Below are 18,998 nucleotides of genomic sequence, written 5' to 3'. Positions count from 1 at the left end.
TCATTGCCCCTTTAACTGGTGTTATGGGTAATCCCTCCATCCCAGGATCTCCTTCTATTCCCGACAACGGGAGTAGCTCTGACTTAGCACAGTTCACTCTCAGGCCCGATATATCTCCAAACTCTCTAATTAACCCCAGTGCCCGGGGCAGATCTCTGGGTCCATTTGCTAAGTATAGAAGAATATCATCAGCAAATAAGTTAAGCCTGAGCTCCTTGTTTCGTACTTGGATCCCCCGTATCTGCGTTGTACTACGATTCTTATGGCCAGTGGTTCAATTGCTAATAGAAAAAGGATTGGAGACAGGGGGCATCCCTGTCTGGTGCCTCTGCCCAGAGAAAACCGCTCAGTAAGCTTCCCATTTACCATTAACCGGGCCATGGGGTTTCTATAGAGAGCCTCAATCCAAGTCACCACTGGACCCGATATCCCAAAGTGTCCCAGGGTCTCGAATAGGTATCGCCAAGATATGCTATCAAAGGCCTTCTCCATATCAAGCCCAGTTATAACTTCTAGGCCCCCTTCTCCTCGGAATTTGTGGATGGCCATCAAGGCTCGCATTATATTCATGGAACCATGACGACCCGGCACAAAGCCCACTTGGTCTTCATGAATGAGTTCGGGTAGCACTTGGTTCAAACGCCTAGCCAAGGTAGCCGCTAAGATCTTTATATCTTGGTTTAATAAAGATATTGGTCGGTATGAGCCCACCTGTTCCACATCTTTACCGGGTTTTGGCAGCAACACCACATGTGCCTCATTATGTTGTATATTCAGGCCCTCTCCCACAATACCATTAAACCATGCTTTTAGTGGCAATGCCACCAGGTCACTCAATATTCTATAGTATTCAGGGCCAAACCCATCTGGTCCCGGTGCCTTTGTAAGTTTCAACCCTTTTATGCTGGACCGTATTTCTTTCTCTGTTACGGGCCCATTTAAAAGGTCCAATTGCTCTACTGTCAGTGTTGGTAACTGCAACCCTTGAAAAAAGGCTGCCGATTGAACAGGGTCATATTCCCGCTCCTTATATAGAGAGCTATAATATTGGGTAAATTGTTGCATAATTTGGGCCTCGGTAGTGAATACCTCTCCCCGGTCGTTCTTTATAGATAAGATTAATTGCTTTTTCCGTGGAGGCCTCACAAGATTTGCTAACAGCCTTCCTGCTTTACTACCCCATTTGAATAATTTAAACCGCTGATAGTATATGTCCCTCTCTGCTCTCGCATGCAATATGTCATCAATTTGTTTTTTGAGTTGGGTCAATTGTATCTTGTGTGTGTCACTTATAGTCTGCATATGTGCCCTCCTTACATGATGGTATTCCTGCGAGAGCCGCAGTAAATCTGCCTCTCTTTGCTTCTTCTTACCCGCCATATATGCAATGATGTATCCCCTCATAACTGCTTTAGATGCTTCCCAGTACGTGCTAGCACTAACTTCTGATGTGTTGTTATGTGTCTGATATTCTAACCATTGAAGATGCAGAAATTCTCTAAACTCTTTATCCTGGTAAAGGTAGGGGGGAAGCCGCCACACCCTCTCGCCCGGCTCCGCCGCAAAGGAAACCGCCACCGAAACCGCCGAGTGATCACTAAGTGCACTATCCACTATTTCTGCTTTTACAATCTTTGGGACCAAAGAGGGCGCCACCAGTAAATAATCTAGTCTCGAGTATATCTTATGTGGGTGTGAGTAAAATGTATATTCCCCATCCTGAGGGTGCAGAAGTCGCCAAATGTCTACCAGCCCCAACTGAGACATCACAAAAGGTATTCCCTTATCTTCCCAGCTCCGCACCCTCATTTTCCTGGGTTTGCAGTCATTAGTGGGGTCTGCTACTATGTTAAAGTCCCCTCCCAATATAATCTGATAATTGGAGTAAGGAATCACTCTAGCCACAAGATCAGAGAAGAATCTATGGGAGTATACATTGGGTCCATATATGTTACAGAAAAGAATTTGCTGTCCCCATAGTTCCCCCATAACTAACACATATCTACCCTCTTTATCTTGGATCACTTTATGACAGTGAAATGGGATTTGTTTATGAATTAAAATTGCTACTCCTCTCTGTCTGGAGTTATATGCTGAATATCCAACCTCTCCAACCCATCCCCGTTTCAGCTTTTGATGTTCTGAAGCCGTGAGATGGGTTTCTTGTAGGTATGCAATGTCAGCTTTTTCTTTCTTCAACCATGAGAGAATCTTGGTTCTTTTAATAGGTGAATGTAAACCATCCACATTAAGCGTAATAATTTTCAAGCTTCCCATACTAACAACAGGTGTGCATAATAACCCAGTTCATTGTGTGTTATACCCTGCCCGTCTCCCAGCCCGACACGCAAGGTTTTGATTGTACCATCATTCCAAATATATTTCCTATATATCTTCTGCTTCTTCCCTTTATTCACCTGAATCCCTTCATATCCCTGGGCTCCCTTTTTCCATGTATCCCCCTTCACCGAAGCCCTTCTTCCAATTCTTATCCTTTCCTTCTCTTCCCCTCCTCCTTCCATTTCATCTTCATTCACACTCTCGCACACCCCCCTCCCCTTCCCCCCCCCTTCGTCCCTCCCTCCCTTTTGCCATATTCTTCCCCCACATCCTTCACCTACTCAATCCAACCCGAGGACATCTGAAGTCCCCCTCCCCCACCCTTCCAATAACTATGTTACACAGATAGTTACCCATTGCTTATTACAGGTATATTCACGACAGTCCATAGCGTCCTAAAGGCACTATAACTGCCCAGCTCCATTTTTAAGTCTATGTCCGACCAGCTTGACTAAGAAAGGCTGTTCATTTTATGAGTTATCTATGATGTTTTCACCTCTCCCTGTGACATGTTGCACGTGCTCATCGCGGGTTTCCTTCCCACCGCCATGTCTTCCAATCTTGCTGAAGATGGGAGAGATGCTCAAACCCAGCTCTTTCCTTTCTTTTCAGTGTCATTGGAGTGCATTAAGTTCATATCCTCTAACGTAAAAACAACACCAAACAAGTAGCGCTTCTACTCTTTCAGCTCCACCTGGTCGTTTTACTCTGGATCCTTAGGCCTCGACATGTCCAGCAGATGAAGTTTGTTCATATATTCTTTTGCTGTAACTGCATCATTGAGAATAATAGTCTTTCCATCGGTCCAAATTTTCAATTTAGCTGGGTATATCAGGGCAAATCGTACCCCCCTCTTGTAGAGTGCAGTGCAGGTAGGTGTCATGGCTTTCCGCAGCAGTGCCACTCGCGTCGAATAATCATTAAATAACAATAAGCGGCGGCCTTCATATTGTAATCCCTCCTTGCCTCTCGAAGCCTTCAGTATCTTTTCCTTTGCCTGCCAGTTCACAAAGTGCGCAATCGCTGTGCGGGGTCTGGTATTATTGTCTCCCCGGTTCCCAATCCGGTGGGCTCTGTCGCATGCGTAATGGCTCTGATTCTCTTCCAGGCCCAGGTGGTCAGGTATCCATTTGGAGAAAAAATCGTATAAGTCTTTGTCTAGCACTGTTTCAGGCAGTCCAGTTACCCGCAAGTTGTTCCGTCGGGAGCGATTTTCCTGCTCCTCAACTCTCTCTTTCATCTCTGCCAGCTCTTTTTGGAGTGCCTCCAGCTGCGTGGCGGCAGTTTGGGCCTCTTCCTCCCTTGCAGCTATCCTGTTCTCCACAGCGGTAAGCCGAGCCGCATGGGAGTCAAATTTTTCATTGATTTCGTCCACCGCCGACTGTAACTTATTTAGCTTGTCCTCCAGAGCAGCTGACACCGAGCGAGAGATTTCCTGCGCCCAGTCCGCACTCACCGCGGCAGGCATACTCTGTACCGCTCGGTGTTCCGCCATCTTGCCTGGCTCTTGTTTCTCGGAGGTCATCGTTTTTTTGTGTGATTTCGGGGGCATTCCGCCCTTGGCGTTACTTCAGCTTTCACCCGCGACTTCTCGCTACTTGGATCGGTTTATGTGCTGTTCGTCATTGAGTATTGACCCGCTGTATAGCAATTTTAGGGTGGGTAGGCGCGGAGCCTCGTCTTCCCGTGTCTTCTCAAGTAGCAGGCATCACGTGACCTCCGGCTGCATCAATTTCAGTACCTAGAAATGTCAGTGTACTAACTGGTCCCATCATTTTTTCCTGAGCATGGGCACCCCAAAACACTGTGGGATAATCTGGAATATCTCGAGTGAAGTATCATATTCATGTTTGGATTTCCCAATTGATTAAGAAATCATCTAGTGCACTATGCAAGGGAACCCTAAGACCTCCACTACCCAGTGTATGAACGAATTGAATTATTCGAAGTATCGACAGGATTTAGAACATCCCGTGGGCAAACACTTGTAGAAGTATTCATGGCCTACCATGAGGCCCAATAGGCCGAACGATTTGGGGTGAACCGGTAAGAGTCTGAATGCAGACTGTCTGCTTTAGCCAGCTGTGCTTGTGTGCCTCTAAGTTTGATCACTTGAATGGTTTGATCTAGTGATGCGTACTTAACTGTGGTGAGGTCAGGGTCTATAAAGTCATTTACCGATGTTCCTAATGGATACAACAGGTTATGTATGAGCCTGAATTTTCCTGGTTCCTTTTTGGGAATGATGGCCGGGGGGGGGGGGGGGGGTATTAGCAAATCTGGTAATGGTTTGTTTATTGAATGGGCCTGCAGCTGACTAGTGTAACTTTTTCTAATATCTTTTGTGTGGCAATGGCGAGATGAGTGCATACTGAGACACAATTTTGGGGTAACTCCGTTTTTTTTTTCTTGCTGGTCCCTCGTATGGGATAGGAAAACCTTGTTCCGAGAATAGTGCCTCTTCGATCTTAGGATATATGTGTAGCCATGGTAACATCGCGCTCAGGACAATAGGAGATGGAGCTATTGAGACGATGATTCACCAGTTGTCAGTGTACTGCTTGTATGCTCAATGGGAGTAAGTGTTGTTGGTTTCCTGTTTTGCTTATGGGTTTGTCTGTCTTGCTGTGATGCTGGATGCTGGATGCTGGTTACCGCAGGAGGAACACACGTGTGGAAACGTGAATCACCTGCACACTTTCCTGCTAGAGGGGTGGTTTTGCCTCACATTGTAATTGTTCGCTGATGGAAACCTGGTGGCACTGAAAGGTCTACCTGGCGTCATCTCGTCTATGCAGAGACCCATTACTCAATGGTTCCACGAGATGGAGGAGTCCTCCACCATACTGTTACAAAACTTAATGTCGTAATTTAACCAAGCCCAGTTGCTATATAGGGGCTCATATCGGAATGGAGGAGTAGCCTAGTGGTTAGTGCAGTGGACTTTGATCCTGGGGAACTGAGTTTGATTCCCACTGTAGCTCCTTGTGACTCTGGGCAAGTCACTTAACCCTCCATTGCTCCTGGTTCAAAATAAGTACCTGAATATATGTAAACCACTTTGAATGTAGTTGCAAAAACCTCAGAAAGGCGGTATATCAAGTCCCATTTCCCTTTCCCTTTTTCTACCACTACACTCATCTCTCTATATAAAACGCACCTCCAAAGTTCTAATGAAGCCTCACTTTCCCAACGTTCTAAAGTGAGGCGGCAGAGACCGCTTTTTGTCCATGAGTGTCTGCCCCGCCCACGTTTCAAATGTGATGACTTCGAGGGCGGAGCAATGACACTCTACCAATGAAAAAAACTAGCGACCCAGGCAGGGGGAGGAGTAGTAAAACACACGGAGCTTGTTTCCCTACTCCTCCCCCTGCCTACGATTCAGCTGTCACTGCCCGCCCCACGGACCTCAAAACTAGCCCCTCCACCCAAAGCACATAGCTCCCCAGCCCCAAGATTTCCCACACGCTGCCCAATATGGAGTCAGCCTTGGCATTTACAGACGGAACGCATGTTGTTCTCCGGGAAAGGACTCGCGTTCGACCACAAGAAACGGAGCCTGCGCACACTCAGAACAGTCACAATCAACCTCAAAAGGACCAAGACCATGTGCTGCGGCACCGCAAAGAGCCCAAGAAAGGTTCAAATGGGAATGCACAGCTTGATGCCCAGCAACGGCGCAAGCCTCCACACCCACAGCTGATTCAAAATTCGCTGTCCACACACGGAGGAAGGTTCGATGGCCCCAGCAACCGAACAAGACCCGAATTACAGCAACGGAGCACGCCCATCTGCCGGCCCCAATCAAAGAATTCAGTATAGAAGCAGCAAAAGACAGCTCTCCCAAGCCTGCCAAAAATAACGACACTGTCTCCAAAATACATCCAGGACCAGCTCAAGCACGAACATGACTGTGTGAGAGAAAGAAGAGGGGGAAAGGGGGGGTCCTGAGACATGACAGAAGGGGGAGAGTGGGACCAGAAGGGGGGGGAGGGATCCTGCAACCACACAAAGGGAGGGGGGGAGGTATCTCTGGCACACACACAGTGTCTCTCTCAATCTCATACACTGACCACCACACACTCTATGTCTCACACTGTGTCACATTCACACACTTGCACACAATCTCATTCTCACACACACACTCTCTCACAGACACGCTCGCAACCACACTCTCTCACACACACATTCACTCTCTCTCTCACACAATCACTCTCACACACACTCTCTCAAACATACACACACCCAGGAAACCCTTGCTAGCGCCCGTTTCATTTGTGTCAGAAACGGGCCTTTTTTACTAGTGAAAATATAAAATGCAGAAACCCAATTGGTATCTGAGCCTTCCTGACCACCCTCATCTTGGTCCTTATGAGTAAAGTGAATATGTCCAAGAACTCTGTATTCTAAATCTTCTGCTTAATCTTTAGTGGAACCCCTTTTGCTAATGTGTTAACACCATATAGGCCCTCTCTATTGTCCTTTAGACTTGTACTATGTTCTGCCGCCTTGTCTAACATATTTAAGGTAAGTGTAGCTACGTGTAATACATTGTTATGCACATCAGCATTATTTACAGTGGGTACCAACGTGTAATGCATCACTTGTGCAGGTGATATTGCACCAGCCGTATTCAGGGGCATAGACAATCCACCATAGGGAGCAATAGCAGTTGTTACACCAGCTGTGGTATTCCTGGGTGCATTGGGGTCACTGGTATGGAGTATGGATAATGAGGGTGTATTATCTGTTAATGCAGGAGTAGTCCACACACCATGCAGCTGGCCAGCCCTGCTAGCTGTATTTTTTTTGCTGAAATGAGTCAATGGTTGCCCTAATGATCTCTGCATTAGAGTTGACAGGAGCCACGGGTACAAGGTTGTGTGTCATGCTTTCTCTAGACTCACCATTAGTCTGCATCTAGGTTGTGATCTCTTGTGTAGGTGTGTCTCGCGATGCATTGGGGAGCGGCAGCTGTGATGATGTTGGTGGCAAAGGTTGTGTTGTACCGATAAGCGAGTGTTGCATTTCACCCTGTGGTGCTGATGTCTCAGGTGTCCACAAGCATTTCTGCACTTCCTCAATGCTGTATGTTCGTACATGATGTCTCAGAATGGCGCGAGAGCCCCTTCCTTGCATTCTCCTTCCCTTTATCCCCACCACTCCTTCTACCTAATTGGTCCTTTCCTTCCTGCCCCTGCCTGTCTGGCGCTGCCCCCTCTATTGTGCAGGCCTGCACTCATTTCTTGGCCTGCTTCTTTCTGTATTGAATTATTGCAACTCTGTATTTAGGTTTCTCAAAAACAATGCAAATTGTCCAAAACTTTGCTGCTAGACATTTGACAGGTTTGTCAAAATTTGATCTTATTTCACCAGTTTTGAGGGAATTACACTAGCTTTCAGTTTTCTGGCAGATCAGATTTATAGTATTGACTTTGATTTTTAAAGCTTTGAGCAATGATGCTCCTTTGGCTCTTGCTTCATCTTTGAGATGGTATCGTCTGTCTCCTAATCTACTATGGATAAACCTCTATTAGATATTCCTTCAGTTAAACTTGTTAGACTTGGGACCAGTCGTTCTGCAGTACTTGAAATTGCTGGTGCTGGTGCTGGTGTTTGGAATACCTTACCGGTGGATTTACATTTGTCTACTTTGATTTTACAATTTAGGAAACAGTTCAAAAATATATTTTTTAATTCAAGTGTTTTCTAATTGAGTCGTAGGTGCTGATTTATTGTAAATGCATGAATCACCATGATGAAGATGAGTTGGACTGTTTTTTTTATGAGTTGTAATTGATGTTTTTGTTGTATGTTTTTTGATTAAGTATGTTTTTATTATGTACACCGCCTTGGACAATTGGATAGTGTGGTTTAGAAATGTTTTAAATAAATAAATCCCAAAGAGTAGATCAGTTTCCCATAGTTCATTTTTAGACATGAACAATGGCTCTACCTAGTTTATCTAGCTAATATTTTTTATGGACTTTTCTGTATGTTGGTCCTCTTAATCATATCCTCTTGATACAGATTCCACAGCTTAGTTATGAGCTGTGTGAAAAACAAAACTTTACAGTTTGTTTTCAGTCTGCTGGTCATTAGTTTCTTGGAGTGTCCTCATGTTTTTGTGATGTTTGACAGGTCAAGCAACCATTCCCTATTTAACTGCTCCACCCACGGCCTTGTTCTGACTTTGGCGAAGGCTGATTCTGGGCAACACAGGTGGCAGGACGTCTCATTGCTGATAGAATGGCAACTTCAACAGAACTCGCTGAACTGTCTGCAGCTTGGAATACCCTGAGCCTTGGACTTGTTCCTGCAGTGGCTCTAGGACTGGTAAGTACCATCACAATATAATAAATGATGGCAGAGAAAAATACTAAAGTGGCCCATCTGGTCTGCCCAGTACTGTGGTTTAGGCAGGGCTCAATAAACCCCAGGTGCTAGGTCACCATTGTGACTAAAAATTCAGATGCTGTGCCTGAGTTTCAGCAAGTACATGGGTAGCAGTATTGTAGCTTTGTGGCTGTAGAAACAGCCTCTTCTCTTATTGATAAGCGTAGGCTATGTTCATATTCAGCGCCAGTCAAAATGGGAGCCTACCTGCAACTTCTCGCAACCCACATGGTATCAGCTTCCTTTTGGGAGCTTGTTTGCAACAGCTTGAGATAGTTGCAGTGGCAGTATGGACCGGAGAAAGCTGGGGAGAGAGAGGTAGCGACCGCCCTACTGGGGAAGACTGGGAGTAGTGAGGGAAAGCAGAAGGGGCGAAATGACTTTTGGAGCATCCAGACAGTGCCGAGGGACCAGAGCAGCAAGGGGCCCAGTGCCTCCCCCTACGTGACAGCATTTCTCCTTTTCTCTTCCACTCTTCTCCCCCCTCCCCAGTCTACCTTAAATTGCCTCTTCTAGGAGGTCCCTAGCAGTGGTAATAATTCACAGACGCTGCCAGTGGCCTACTCGGAGCTTCTCTTCTGCTGTGACCCGCCCCTGCATAAACAGGAAGTTGTGTGGGGGAAATCTATTGCTTGGGTGGGGGAATGGAAATGAGGCATTGAAAATGGGTGCAGCTCTGAGAGGAAGTGAGGGGTTGAAAGAGGCTACCATTGGGGGTAGTGGGAATGAGGGGTTGAGAGAGGTTAATGGTCATGTTGGGATGAGGGGTTTAGAGAGGCTACCGGTGGGGGTGGGGAGATTGAGAGAGATTACTGCTGGAAGGGACGTGATGGCAAAGTTGCTGCTGTTGTGGATGGGTAATAGAGAGAGGCTACAAATGTTCTCCGAGGACAAGCAGGCTGCTTGTTCTCACTGATGGGTGACGTCCACGGCAGCCCCTCCAATCGGAATCTTCACTAGCAAAGGCCTTTGCTAGTCCTCGCGCGCCGATGCGCACCGCGCATGCGCGGCCGTCTTCCCGCCCGAAACCGGCTTGTGCCGGCCAGTCTTCTTTTCTCCGCGCTCGGTACGGTTGTGTTTTACCGTTCGTGCCCCGAAAAGTCGGCCTCGCGCGTCGTTTTCGACTAACTTTCTGTGAGAAATTCCAGAAATTATTTGGATTAACCACTTTTGGTTTTTCCTTCCTCTACTTCGAGTTTTTTTCGCCCCGTTAAGTTTTCTTTCGTCGTCGGGGTAGACCTTACTTAGGCCCCGGTCGAAATTTCCCTTTTTTCTGTGCCAAATTTCGCCATTTCGTCTTTCGATTTCGCCGGCGTGATTTTTCCGCCCATGACATCGAAGCCTTCCAGCGGCTTCAAGAAGTGCACCCAGTGCGCCCGGGTAATCTCGCTCACTGACAGGCACGCGTCGTGTCTTCAGTGTCTGGGGGCTGGGCACCGCCCTCAGGCCTGTAGTCTGTGTTCCCTTTTGCAAAGGCGGACTCAGGTAGCGAGGTTAGCCCAGTGGAACATTTTGTTCTCGGGCTCTTCGTCGGCATCGGCACCGGGGGTATCGAGTGCATCGACGTCTTCAGTGTCCAGACCTTCAACCTCGGCGGCCAGTACATCGAGTGCATCGAGTGCATCGAAGCATCGGCCCTCTGCATCGGTGCCGAGATATCGGACAGCTGCATCGACGTCGGTGGTACCGGGACCTTGTCTGCGGATGTCGTCGGACGGTGGTGCTTCGTCTGGAGTGCAGGTGAGGGCTGTCCATTCCCCTGCTGGTGGCGGTGAGCCTTCGGGTGGGTCTCCTCCTACCCTGAGGGCTCCTGCGGTACAGCCCCCCCGAGACCGACCTTCTTCGGTCTTGGCCCCGAGGAAGCGACGGCTGGATTCTACGTCCTCCTTGTCGGTACCGGGAAGCTCCGGTGACATGCTTCGTCCCAAGAAGTCGAAGAAGCATCGTCACCGGTCCCCTTCCCATGTCGGTACCGAGAGCTCTGGGTCGCCGAATGAGTCAGCACCCAGCAGGCATCGGCGCCGAGAGGACCGCTCACCCTCTGTTCAGGAGGTGTCGATGCGCTCCACTCTGGACAGCCCGGAACAGCCTCCACGCCCGGAACAGGTTCTGACGTCGACGCCTGCATCGACCTCCATGCCTTTCTCTGCAGCCGCTCTGAACGAGAGCCTCCGGGCCGTTCTCCCAGAGATTCTGGGAGAGCTGCTGCGCCCTACCCCTCCGGTACCGGCGGTGCTCGCGCCACCGGTACCGTCGAGCGTGGCGCCGGCTGGCCCATCGCCCGAGGTGAGGTCTCCGGCGTCGGTGCCGCGTGCGGTACCGGCTGCCGTCGCCTCCCAGGAAGGCTCCCCGACTACGTCGGCGGAGGGAGCTTCGCCGATGCGGGTGAGGGAGTCTACCTCTCGACGCCCCCATCGTGGACGTGGCTCCACGGAGTCGAGTCGGGCACGGTTGCAGACACAGGTCCGTGAACTTGTGTCTGACACCGAGGGTGAGGCCTCGTGGGAAGAGGAAGAAGACCCCAGATATTTCTCTGACGAGGAGTCTGAGGGTCTTCCTTCCGATCCCACTCCCTCTCCTGAAAGACAGCTTTCCCCTCCTGAGAGTCTGTCTTTTGCTTCCTTTGTCCGGGAGATGTCTACGGCCATCCCCTTCCCGGTGGTTGTGGAGGACGAGCCCAGGGCTGAAATGTTTGAGCTCCTGGACTATCCTTCTCCACCTAAGGAAGCGTCCACTGTTCCCTTGCACCATGTCCTAAAAAAGACATTGCTTGCGAACTGGACCAAGCCTTTAACTAATCCCCACATCCCCAAGAAGATCGAGTCCCAGTACCGGATCCATGGGGACCCAGATCTGATGCGCACTCAGTTGCCTCTTGATTCTGGAGTTGTAGATCTGGCCCTAAAGAAGGCTAAGAGTTCTAGGGAGCATGCTTCGGCGCCCCCGGGCAAGGACTCTAGAACCTTGGACTCCTTTGGGAGGAAGGCCTACCATTCCTGTATGCTCGTGGCCAAAATTCAGTCTTACCAGCTCTACACGAGCATACACATGCGGAACAATGTGCGGCAGTTGGCGGGCTTGGTTGATGCGCTCCCCCCTGAGAAAGCCAAGCCATTTCAGGAGGTGGTCAGGCAGCTGAAGGCGTGCAGAAAATTCCTGGCCAGAGGGGTGTATGACACCTTTGATGTTGCGTCCAGGGCCGCTGCTCAAGGTGTGGTGATGCGCAGGCTCTCATGGCTGCGTGCCTCCGACCTGGAGAACAGAATCCAGCAGCGGATTGCGGACTCTCCTTGCCGTGCGGATAACATGTTTGGAGAGAAAGTCGAACAGGTGGTAGAGCAGCTCCACCAGCGGGACACCGCATTCGACAAGTTCTCCCGCCGGCAGCCTTCAGCCTCTACCTCTACAGGTAGAAGATTTTTTTGGGGAAGGCTGTTCCCTACTCTTCTGGCAAGCGTAGGTACAATCCTCCTTCTCGACAGCCTGCGGCCCAGGCTAAGCCCCAGCGCGCTCGCTCTCGTCAGCAGCGTGCGCCTCAGCAAGGCCCCTCGGCTCCCCAGCAAAAGCAAGGGACGAGCTTTTGACTGGCTCCAGCAGAGCATAGCCGACATCCAAGTGTCAGTGCCGGGCGACCTGCCAGTCGGAGGGAGGTTGAAAGCTTTTCACCAAAAGTGGCCTCTCATAACCTCCGATCAGTGGGTTCTACAAATAGTCCGGCAAGGATACACCCTCAATTTGGCCTCAAAACCTCCAAATTGTCCACCGGGAGCTCAGTCTTACAGCTTCCGGCTCAAGCAGGTACTTGCAGAGGAACTCTCCGCCCTTCTCAGCGCCAATGCGGTCGAGCCCGTGCCATCCGGGCAAGAAGGGCTGGGATTCTATTCCAGGTACTTCCTTGTGGAAAAGAAAACAGGGGGGATGCGTCCCATCCTAGACCTAAGGGCCCTGAACAAATATCTGGTGAAAGAAAAGTTCAGGATGCTTTCCCTGGGCACCCTACTTCCCATGATTCAGGAAAACGATTGGCTATGCTCTCTGGACTTGAAGGATGCCTACACACACATCCCGATACTGCCAGCTCACAGACAGTATCTGCGATTTCAGCTGGGCACACGTCACTTCCAGTACTGTGTGCTACCCTTTGGGCTCGCCTCTGCGCCCAGGGTGTTCACAAAGTGCTTGGTTGTAGTAGCAGCAGCACTTCGCAGGCTGGGGGTGCACGTGTTCCCATATCTCGACGATTGGCTGTTGAAGAACACGTCCGAGGCAGGAGCCCTGCAGTCCATGCAGATGACTATTCGCCTCCTGGAGCTACTGGGGTTTGTGATAAATTACCCAAAGTCCCATCTTCTCCCGGCGCAGAGACTCGAATTCATAGGAGCTCTGCTGGATTCTCGGACGGCTCACGCCTATCTCCCAGAGGCGAGAGCCAACAACTTGTTGTCCCTCGTCTCGCGGGTGCGAGCGTCCCAGCAGGTCACAGCTCGGCAGATGTTGAGATTGCTGGGCCACATGGCCTCCACAGTTCATGTGACTCCCATGGCCCGCCTTCACATGAGATCTGCTCAATGGACCCTAGCTTCCCAGTGGTTTCAGGCTGCTGGGGATCTAGAAGACGTGATCCACCTGTCCACGAGTTTTCTCAAATCCCTGTATTGGTGGACGATTTGGTCCAATCTGACTCTGGGACGTCCTTTCCAAATTCCTCAGCCACAAAAAGTGCTGACCACGGATGCGTCTCTCCTGGGGTGGGGAGCTCATGTCGATGGGCTTCACACCCAAGGAAGCTGGTCCCTCCAGGAACGCGATCTACAGATCAATCTTCTGGAGTTACGAGCGATCTGGAACGCTCTGAAGGCTTTCAGAGATTGGCTGTCCCACCAAATTATCCAAATTCAGACAGACAACCAGGTTGCCATGTTCTACGTCAACAAGCAGGGGGGCACCGGATCTCGCCCCCTGTGTCAGGAAGCCGTCAGCATGTGGCTCTGGGCTCGCCGTCACGGCATGGTGCTCCAAGCCACATATCTGGCAGGCGTAAACAACAGTCTGGCCGACAGGTTGAGCAGGATTATGCAACCTCACGAGTGGTCGCTCAATTCCCGTGTAGTGCGACAGATCTTCCAGGTGTGGGGCACCCCCTTGGTAGACCTCTTCGCATCTCGAGCCAACCACAAAGTCCCTCAGTTCTGTTCCAGGCTTCAGGCCCACGGCAGACTGGCATCGGATGCCTTCCTCCTGGATTGGGGGGAGGGTCTGCTGTATGCTTATCCTCCCATACCTCTGGTGGGGAAGACTTTGTTGAAACTCAAGCGAGACCGAGGCACCATGATTCTGATTGCTCCTTTTTGGCCGCGTCAGATCTGGTTCCCTCTTCTTCTGGAGTTGTCCTCCGAAGAACCGTGGAGATTGGAGTGTTTTGCGACTCTCATCACGCAGGACGAAGGGGCTCTTCTGCATCCCAACCTCCGGTCCCTGGCTCTCACGGCCTGGATGTTGAGAGCGTAGACTTTGCCTCTTTGGGTCTGTCAGAGGGTGTCTCCCGTATCTTGCTTGCTTCCAGGAAAGATTCCACTAAGAGGAGTTACTTCTTTCTATGGAGGAGGTTTGCCGTCTGGTGTGACAGCAAGGCCCTAGATCCTCGCTCTTGTCCTACACAGACCCTGCTTGAATACCTTCTGCACTTGTCTGAGTCTGGTCTCAAGACCAACTCTGTAAGGGTTCACCTTAGCGCAATCAGTGCATACCATTACCTTGTGGAAGGTAAGCCGATCTCAGGACAGCCTTTAGTTGTTCGCTTCATGAGAGGTTTGCTTTTGTCAAAGCCCCCTGTCAAGCCTCCTACAGTGTCATGGGATCTCAATGTCGTTCTCACCCAGCTGATGAAACCTCCTTTTGAGCCACTGAATTCCTGCCAACTGAAGTACTTGACCTGGAAGGTCATTTTCTTGGTGGCAGTTACTTCAGCTCGTAGAGTCAGTGAGCTTCAGGCCCTGGTAGCCCCGGCCCCTTACACCAAATTTCATCATAACAAGAGTAGTCCTCCGCACTCACCCTAAGTTCTTGCCAAAGGTCGTGTCGGAGTTCCATCTGAACCAGTCAATTGTCTTGCCAACATTCTTTCCCCGTCCTCATTCCTGCCCTGCTGAACGTCAGCTGCACACATTGGACTGCAAGAGAGCATTGGCCTTCTACCTGGAGCGGACACAGCCCAACAGACAGTCCGCCCAATTGTTTGTTTCTTTTGATCCCAATAGGAGGGGAGTGGCTGTGGGGAAACGCACCATATCCAATTGGCTAGCAGATTGCATTTCCTTCACTTACGCCCAGGCGGGGCTGACTCTTGAGGGTCATGTCACGGCTCATAATGTTAGAGCCATGGCAGCGTCGGTAGCCCACTTGAAGTCAGCCTCTATTGAAGAAATTTGCAAAGCTGCGACGTGGTCATCTGTCCACACATTCACATCTCATTACTGCCTGCAGCAGGATACCCGACGCGACAGTCGGTTCGGGCAGTCAGTTCTTCAGAACCTGTTTGGGCTTTAGGATCCAACTCCAACCCCCGAGAGCCCTGTTTGTTCTGCTCCAGGCTGCACTCTCAGTTAGTTGGTAAATTTTTTAGGTCAATCTCAGTTATGTCCTCGCCGTTGCGAGGCCCAATTGACCATGGTTGTTGTTTTGAGTGAGCCTGGGGGCTAGGGATACCCCATCAGTGAGAACAAGCAGCCTGCTTGTCCTCGGAGAAAGCGAATGCTACATACCTGTAGAAGGTATTCTCCGAGGACAGCAGGCTGATTGTTCTCACAAACCCGCCCGCCTCCCCTTTGGAGTTGTGTCTTCCCTTGTCTTTGTTTTGCTACATATGAGACTGGCCGGCACAAGCCGGTTTCGGGCGGGAAGACGGCCGCGCGAGGACTAGCAAAGGCCTTTGCTAGTGAAAATTCCGATTGGAGGGGCTGCCGTGGACGTCACCCATCAGTGAGAACAATCAGCCTGCTGTCCTCGGAGAATACCTTCTACAGGTATGTAGCATTCGCTTTATTGCTGGGAGCAGGCGGGTGAATAAGTGGATGATTTGGGAGAGACGCTGAGTCCGCTAGGGGTGGGTGGGTGAATGCAGTCACAGCTGCAACCTTAGCTTTAGCCTTGGCCATTGCCTTTCCCTCCAACAGCCACAGCCTAAAGCTTCTCCATCAGCAGAGTGCAGCTATAGGGACAAGATATGGAAAGAGGCTGAGGTTCTGGCTGCTAGGACCATTTTATGTGTGGATTGAAACAGTGGTGTAGCCAGACTTGCCATTTTGGGGTGGGTCTGAGCCCAAAGTGGGTGGGCATACAATTCTCCCCTTCACTGTCTGCACCCGCCCCACCCTGTGACTACAACTGAAATAAGTACCTGAGCTGACTGGGCTGAAGAGATCCTCCTCTGATGGCCAGATCACATCTCTCCCCTTCATTCCTCTTCCCCCCCCCCCCCCCCCCCCCATGCATGCTTGGTTTGTGTCTTCAGATAAATACTGAGCTGCCGTAGTTAGCATTGTTTTAAATGCTAACTGTGGTTAAATGGTATTTAGTCTTCTCCGAGGAAGCAGGCTGCTTGTTCTCACGTGTGGGTCGATGTCCACGTTGGCCCAGGAAGTGGCAAATTTTTTGCAAGCAAAAAGGAAAAGTTTTGCCAGAGTCTTCTGGCGCGCATGCACGGACGACTTCCTGCCTTTCGCGTGCGAGTGCCTCTTCAGTTTTCTTTTCTCCGTGTTGAGGTGCGGTAGGTTTTTATCTGCGCTCCTCTCTCAGACCCAGGAAAGAGTCTTCGCGAGTGTTCGTTATTTTTCCTTTATTTTCTATATTGTCAGTTTGAAAAAAAAAAGTTCCCGTAGTGTCTTCTACATCTTTTTCACTTTTTAAAGTTTCCTTTGTTTTTCGACGCGGCCGGTTTATTCCCTTTTTGTGCTCTTTTTTCTTTTAACAGGCACAATCGCGTCATTTGATTTCGCTGAAGCCGTTTTCCCTTCCATGTCATTGAAGACACCCAGCAGCTTCAAACGTTGTACTTGGTGCAACCGGACCATCTCAGGTACCGATACCCACGCCTGGTGTATCCAGTGCTTTGGACCTGACCATAGCCCAGCTGCTTGTATTCTGTGTCTTCGTATGAAGAAACGGACCCAAGGATCTCGAGAAGCCCAAGGAGAAAAGCTTTTTGGGGCTCGATCCGGTCCTTCGACATTGACATCGGTACCGAGGTTTGGCGGCGTTGGTGTCGACATCGGAAGGAACATTGACGTCGACATTGGAAGGAGTATTGACGTCAGGAGCAGAGGTAATGGCTGCTGATAGACCAATTCACACTGGGAGCAGTGAGGCGTCGAGTGGGTCTCCACCTGCCTCGAGGCCTCCTATTATGCAGGCCCCCCAGGACTGACCGTCGGACCCGGCCCCGAGACGTGAGGATTCCATATCCTCCTTATCGGTACCGAGGAGTCTCGATGACGGGCGTCGAGTGAAGGCGAAGAAGCACCGTTATCGTTCTCCTTCAATGCACGGTGCCAGGAGCTCCGGGGTGTCGAGAGAGTTGGCACCCGAGGAACATCGGTGCCGAGAGGATCACGCTCCCTCTATTCTGGAGGTGCCGATACGTCTGTCTTCTAGCAGCTCGGTACCTGCTCCTGAGCCTCCACAGATTCTGACACCGCCTGTTCCACCGACTCCCCAGCCTTCTCCGATGGCGGCTCTCAATGAGCGCATCCGGGCCTTGTTTCCAGAACTTCTGGAAGGACTGCTACGTCAGCTTCGGTGTCGGGGGTGCTTGCGCCTTCTGTACCATCTGCTGCAGCGGTGTCTGGCCTTTCTCCTGTGGTGAGGTCTCCGACAGCGGTGCCACCTGCGGCATCAGCATCGGCTGCCACCCAGGTTGACTCCCCTTTGATGTCGGTGGAGGAAGCTTTGCCGCAGTCCGAGCGGGCATCGGCCTCTCGACATCGCCATCGAGGATATCGTTCCTCGGTGTCGAGGCAGGTTCAGTGTCGAAGTACCTTAAGGGAGGTCTTATCCGATACTGAGCAGGAGCATTCGTGGGAGTCAGAGGAAGATCCCAGGTACTTTTCTTCTGATGAGTCCTATGGGATTCCCTCGGAATCTTCCCCTCCACCAGAGAGTCTTTCCTTTTCCTCTTTTGCCCGGGAAATGGCTAAGGCTATTCCCTTCCCTGTGGAGGTTGAGGATGAGCCCAGGACTGAGATGCTTGAAGTCCTGGACTATTCTTCTCCACCTAAAGAGGCTGTAACAGGTCCTCTGCATAAGGTACTGAAGGAAGTCCTTATGCAAAACTGGTCAGCCCCTCTGTCTGGCCTAGTGGTCCCGAAGAAAGCTGAATCCCAGTATCGGATCCACGGTGAACCTGGGTTGATGAGGTCTCAGTTACCCCACAATTCTATGGTGGTGGACTCCGCCCTCAAGAGAGCCAGGAGTACTAGAGACTATGTTTCGGCGCCCCCAGGCAGAGAAGCTAGGACTCTTGATTCTTTTGGGAGGAAGACGTATCAGGCCGCTATGCTTGCCGCCAAGATTGTCATACCAGCTCTTCACGAGCGTTCACTTGCGGGACTCGATAAGGCAACTGTCTAGCTTGGTTGATGCACTCCCTTCGGAGCTGGCCGAGCCCTTTCGCCAAGTGGTCAGGCAGCAGAAGGCGTGTCGAAAATTCCTGGCCAGGGGTACGTTTGACACTTTTGATGTAGCATCCAGGATTGCTGCTCAGGGTATAGTGATGCGCAGACTCTCATGGCTGTGTGTCTCTGACCTGGATCATTCTGTCCAGCAGCAAATTGCGGATGTTCCTTGCCAGGGGGACAACCTTTTTGGTGAAAAAGTAGAGGATCTTGTTGATCAGATCAAGAAGCATATTGATGCTATGGATTCTCTCTCCTGCTACAACCTCCTCATCTAGGAGGTATTTTGGGGGGAAGAGGAGTGCTCCCTATTCCTATGCTAGGCTTAGGTACACTCCTGCTTCTCGGCAGCCTGCCCAGGCTGAGCCCCAGTGCGCTCGTTCTCGTCAACAGTGTGCGACTAAGGCCCCTGCTGCTCCCCAGCAAAAGCAGGGGACAGGCTTTTGACTGGCTCCAGTTAAGCCTAGCCTCAGTACAAGCGTCTGTACTGGACAACTTGCCGGTTGGAGGGAGGTTAATATTTTTTCACCAAAGGTGGCCTCTTATAACCTCCGACCGGTGGGTTCTTCAAATAGTCCGGTTAGGATACACCCT

General features: G+C 50.6%; 1 protein-coding gene across 1 annotated transcript in view; it reads left to right on the top strand.

The window, feature by feature from the left end:
- The window catches only part of ANAPC2 (anaphase promoting complex subunit 2), a 492,733-nt gene that overhangs the window by 5,776 nt on the left and 467,959 nt on the right, over positions 1 to 18,998 (top strand). The window contains exon 2 of the mRNA XM_030206193.1: positions 8,482 to 8,676. Coding sequence (XP_030062053.1) covers positions 8,590 to 8,676 — 87 coding nt within the window. The 5' untranslated portion in view covers positions 8,482 to 8,589. The remainder of the gene's footprint in view (positions 1 to 8,481; positions 8,677 to 18,998) is intronic.

This window comes from Microcaecilia unicolor, chromosome 6 (genome assembly GCF_901765095.1).
Source record: "Microcaecilia unicolor chromosome 6, aMicUni1.1, whole genome shotgun sequence".
Classification (NCBI taxonomy): domain Eukaryota; kingdom Metazoa; phylum Chordata; class Amphibia; order Gymnophiona; family Siphonopidae; genus Microcaecilia; species Microcaecilia unicolor.
The sequence above is the reverse complement of the archived record's forward strand: the minus strand, read 5'-3'. Positions and strand labels throughout refer to the sequence as shown.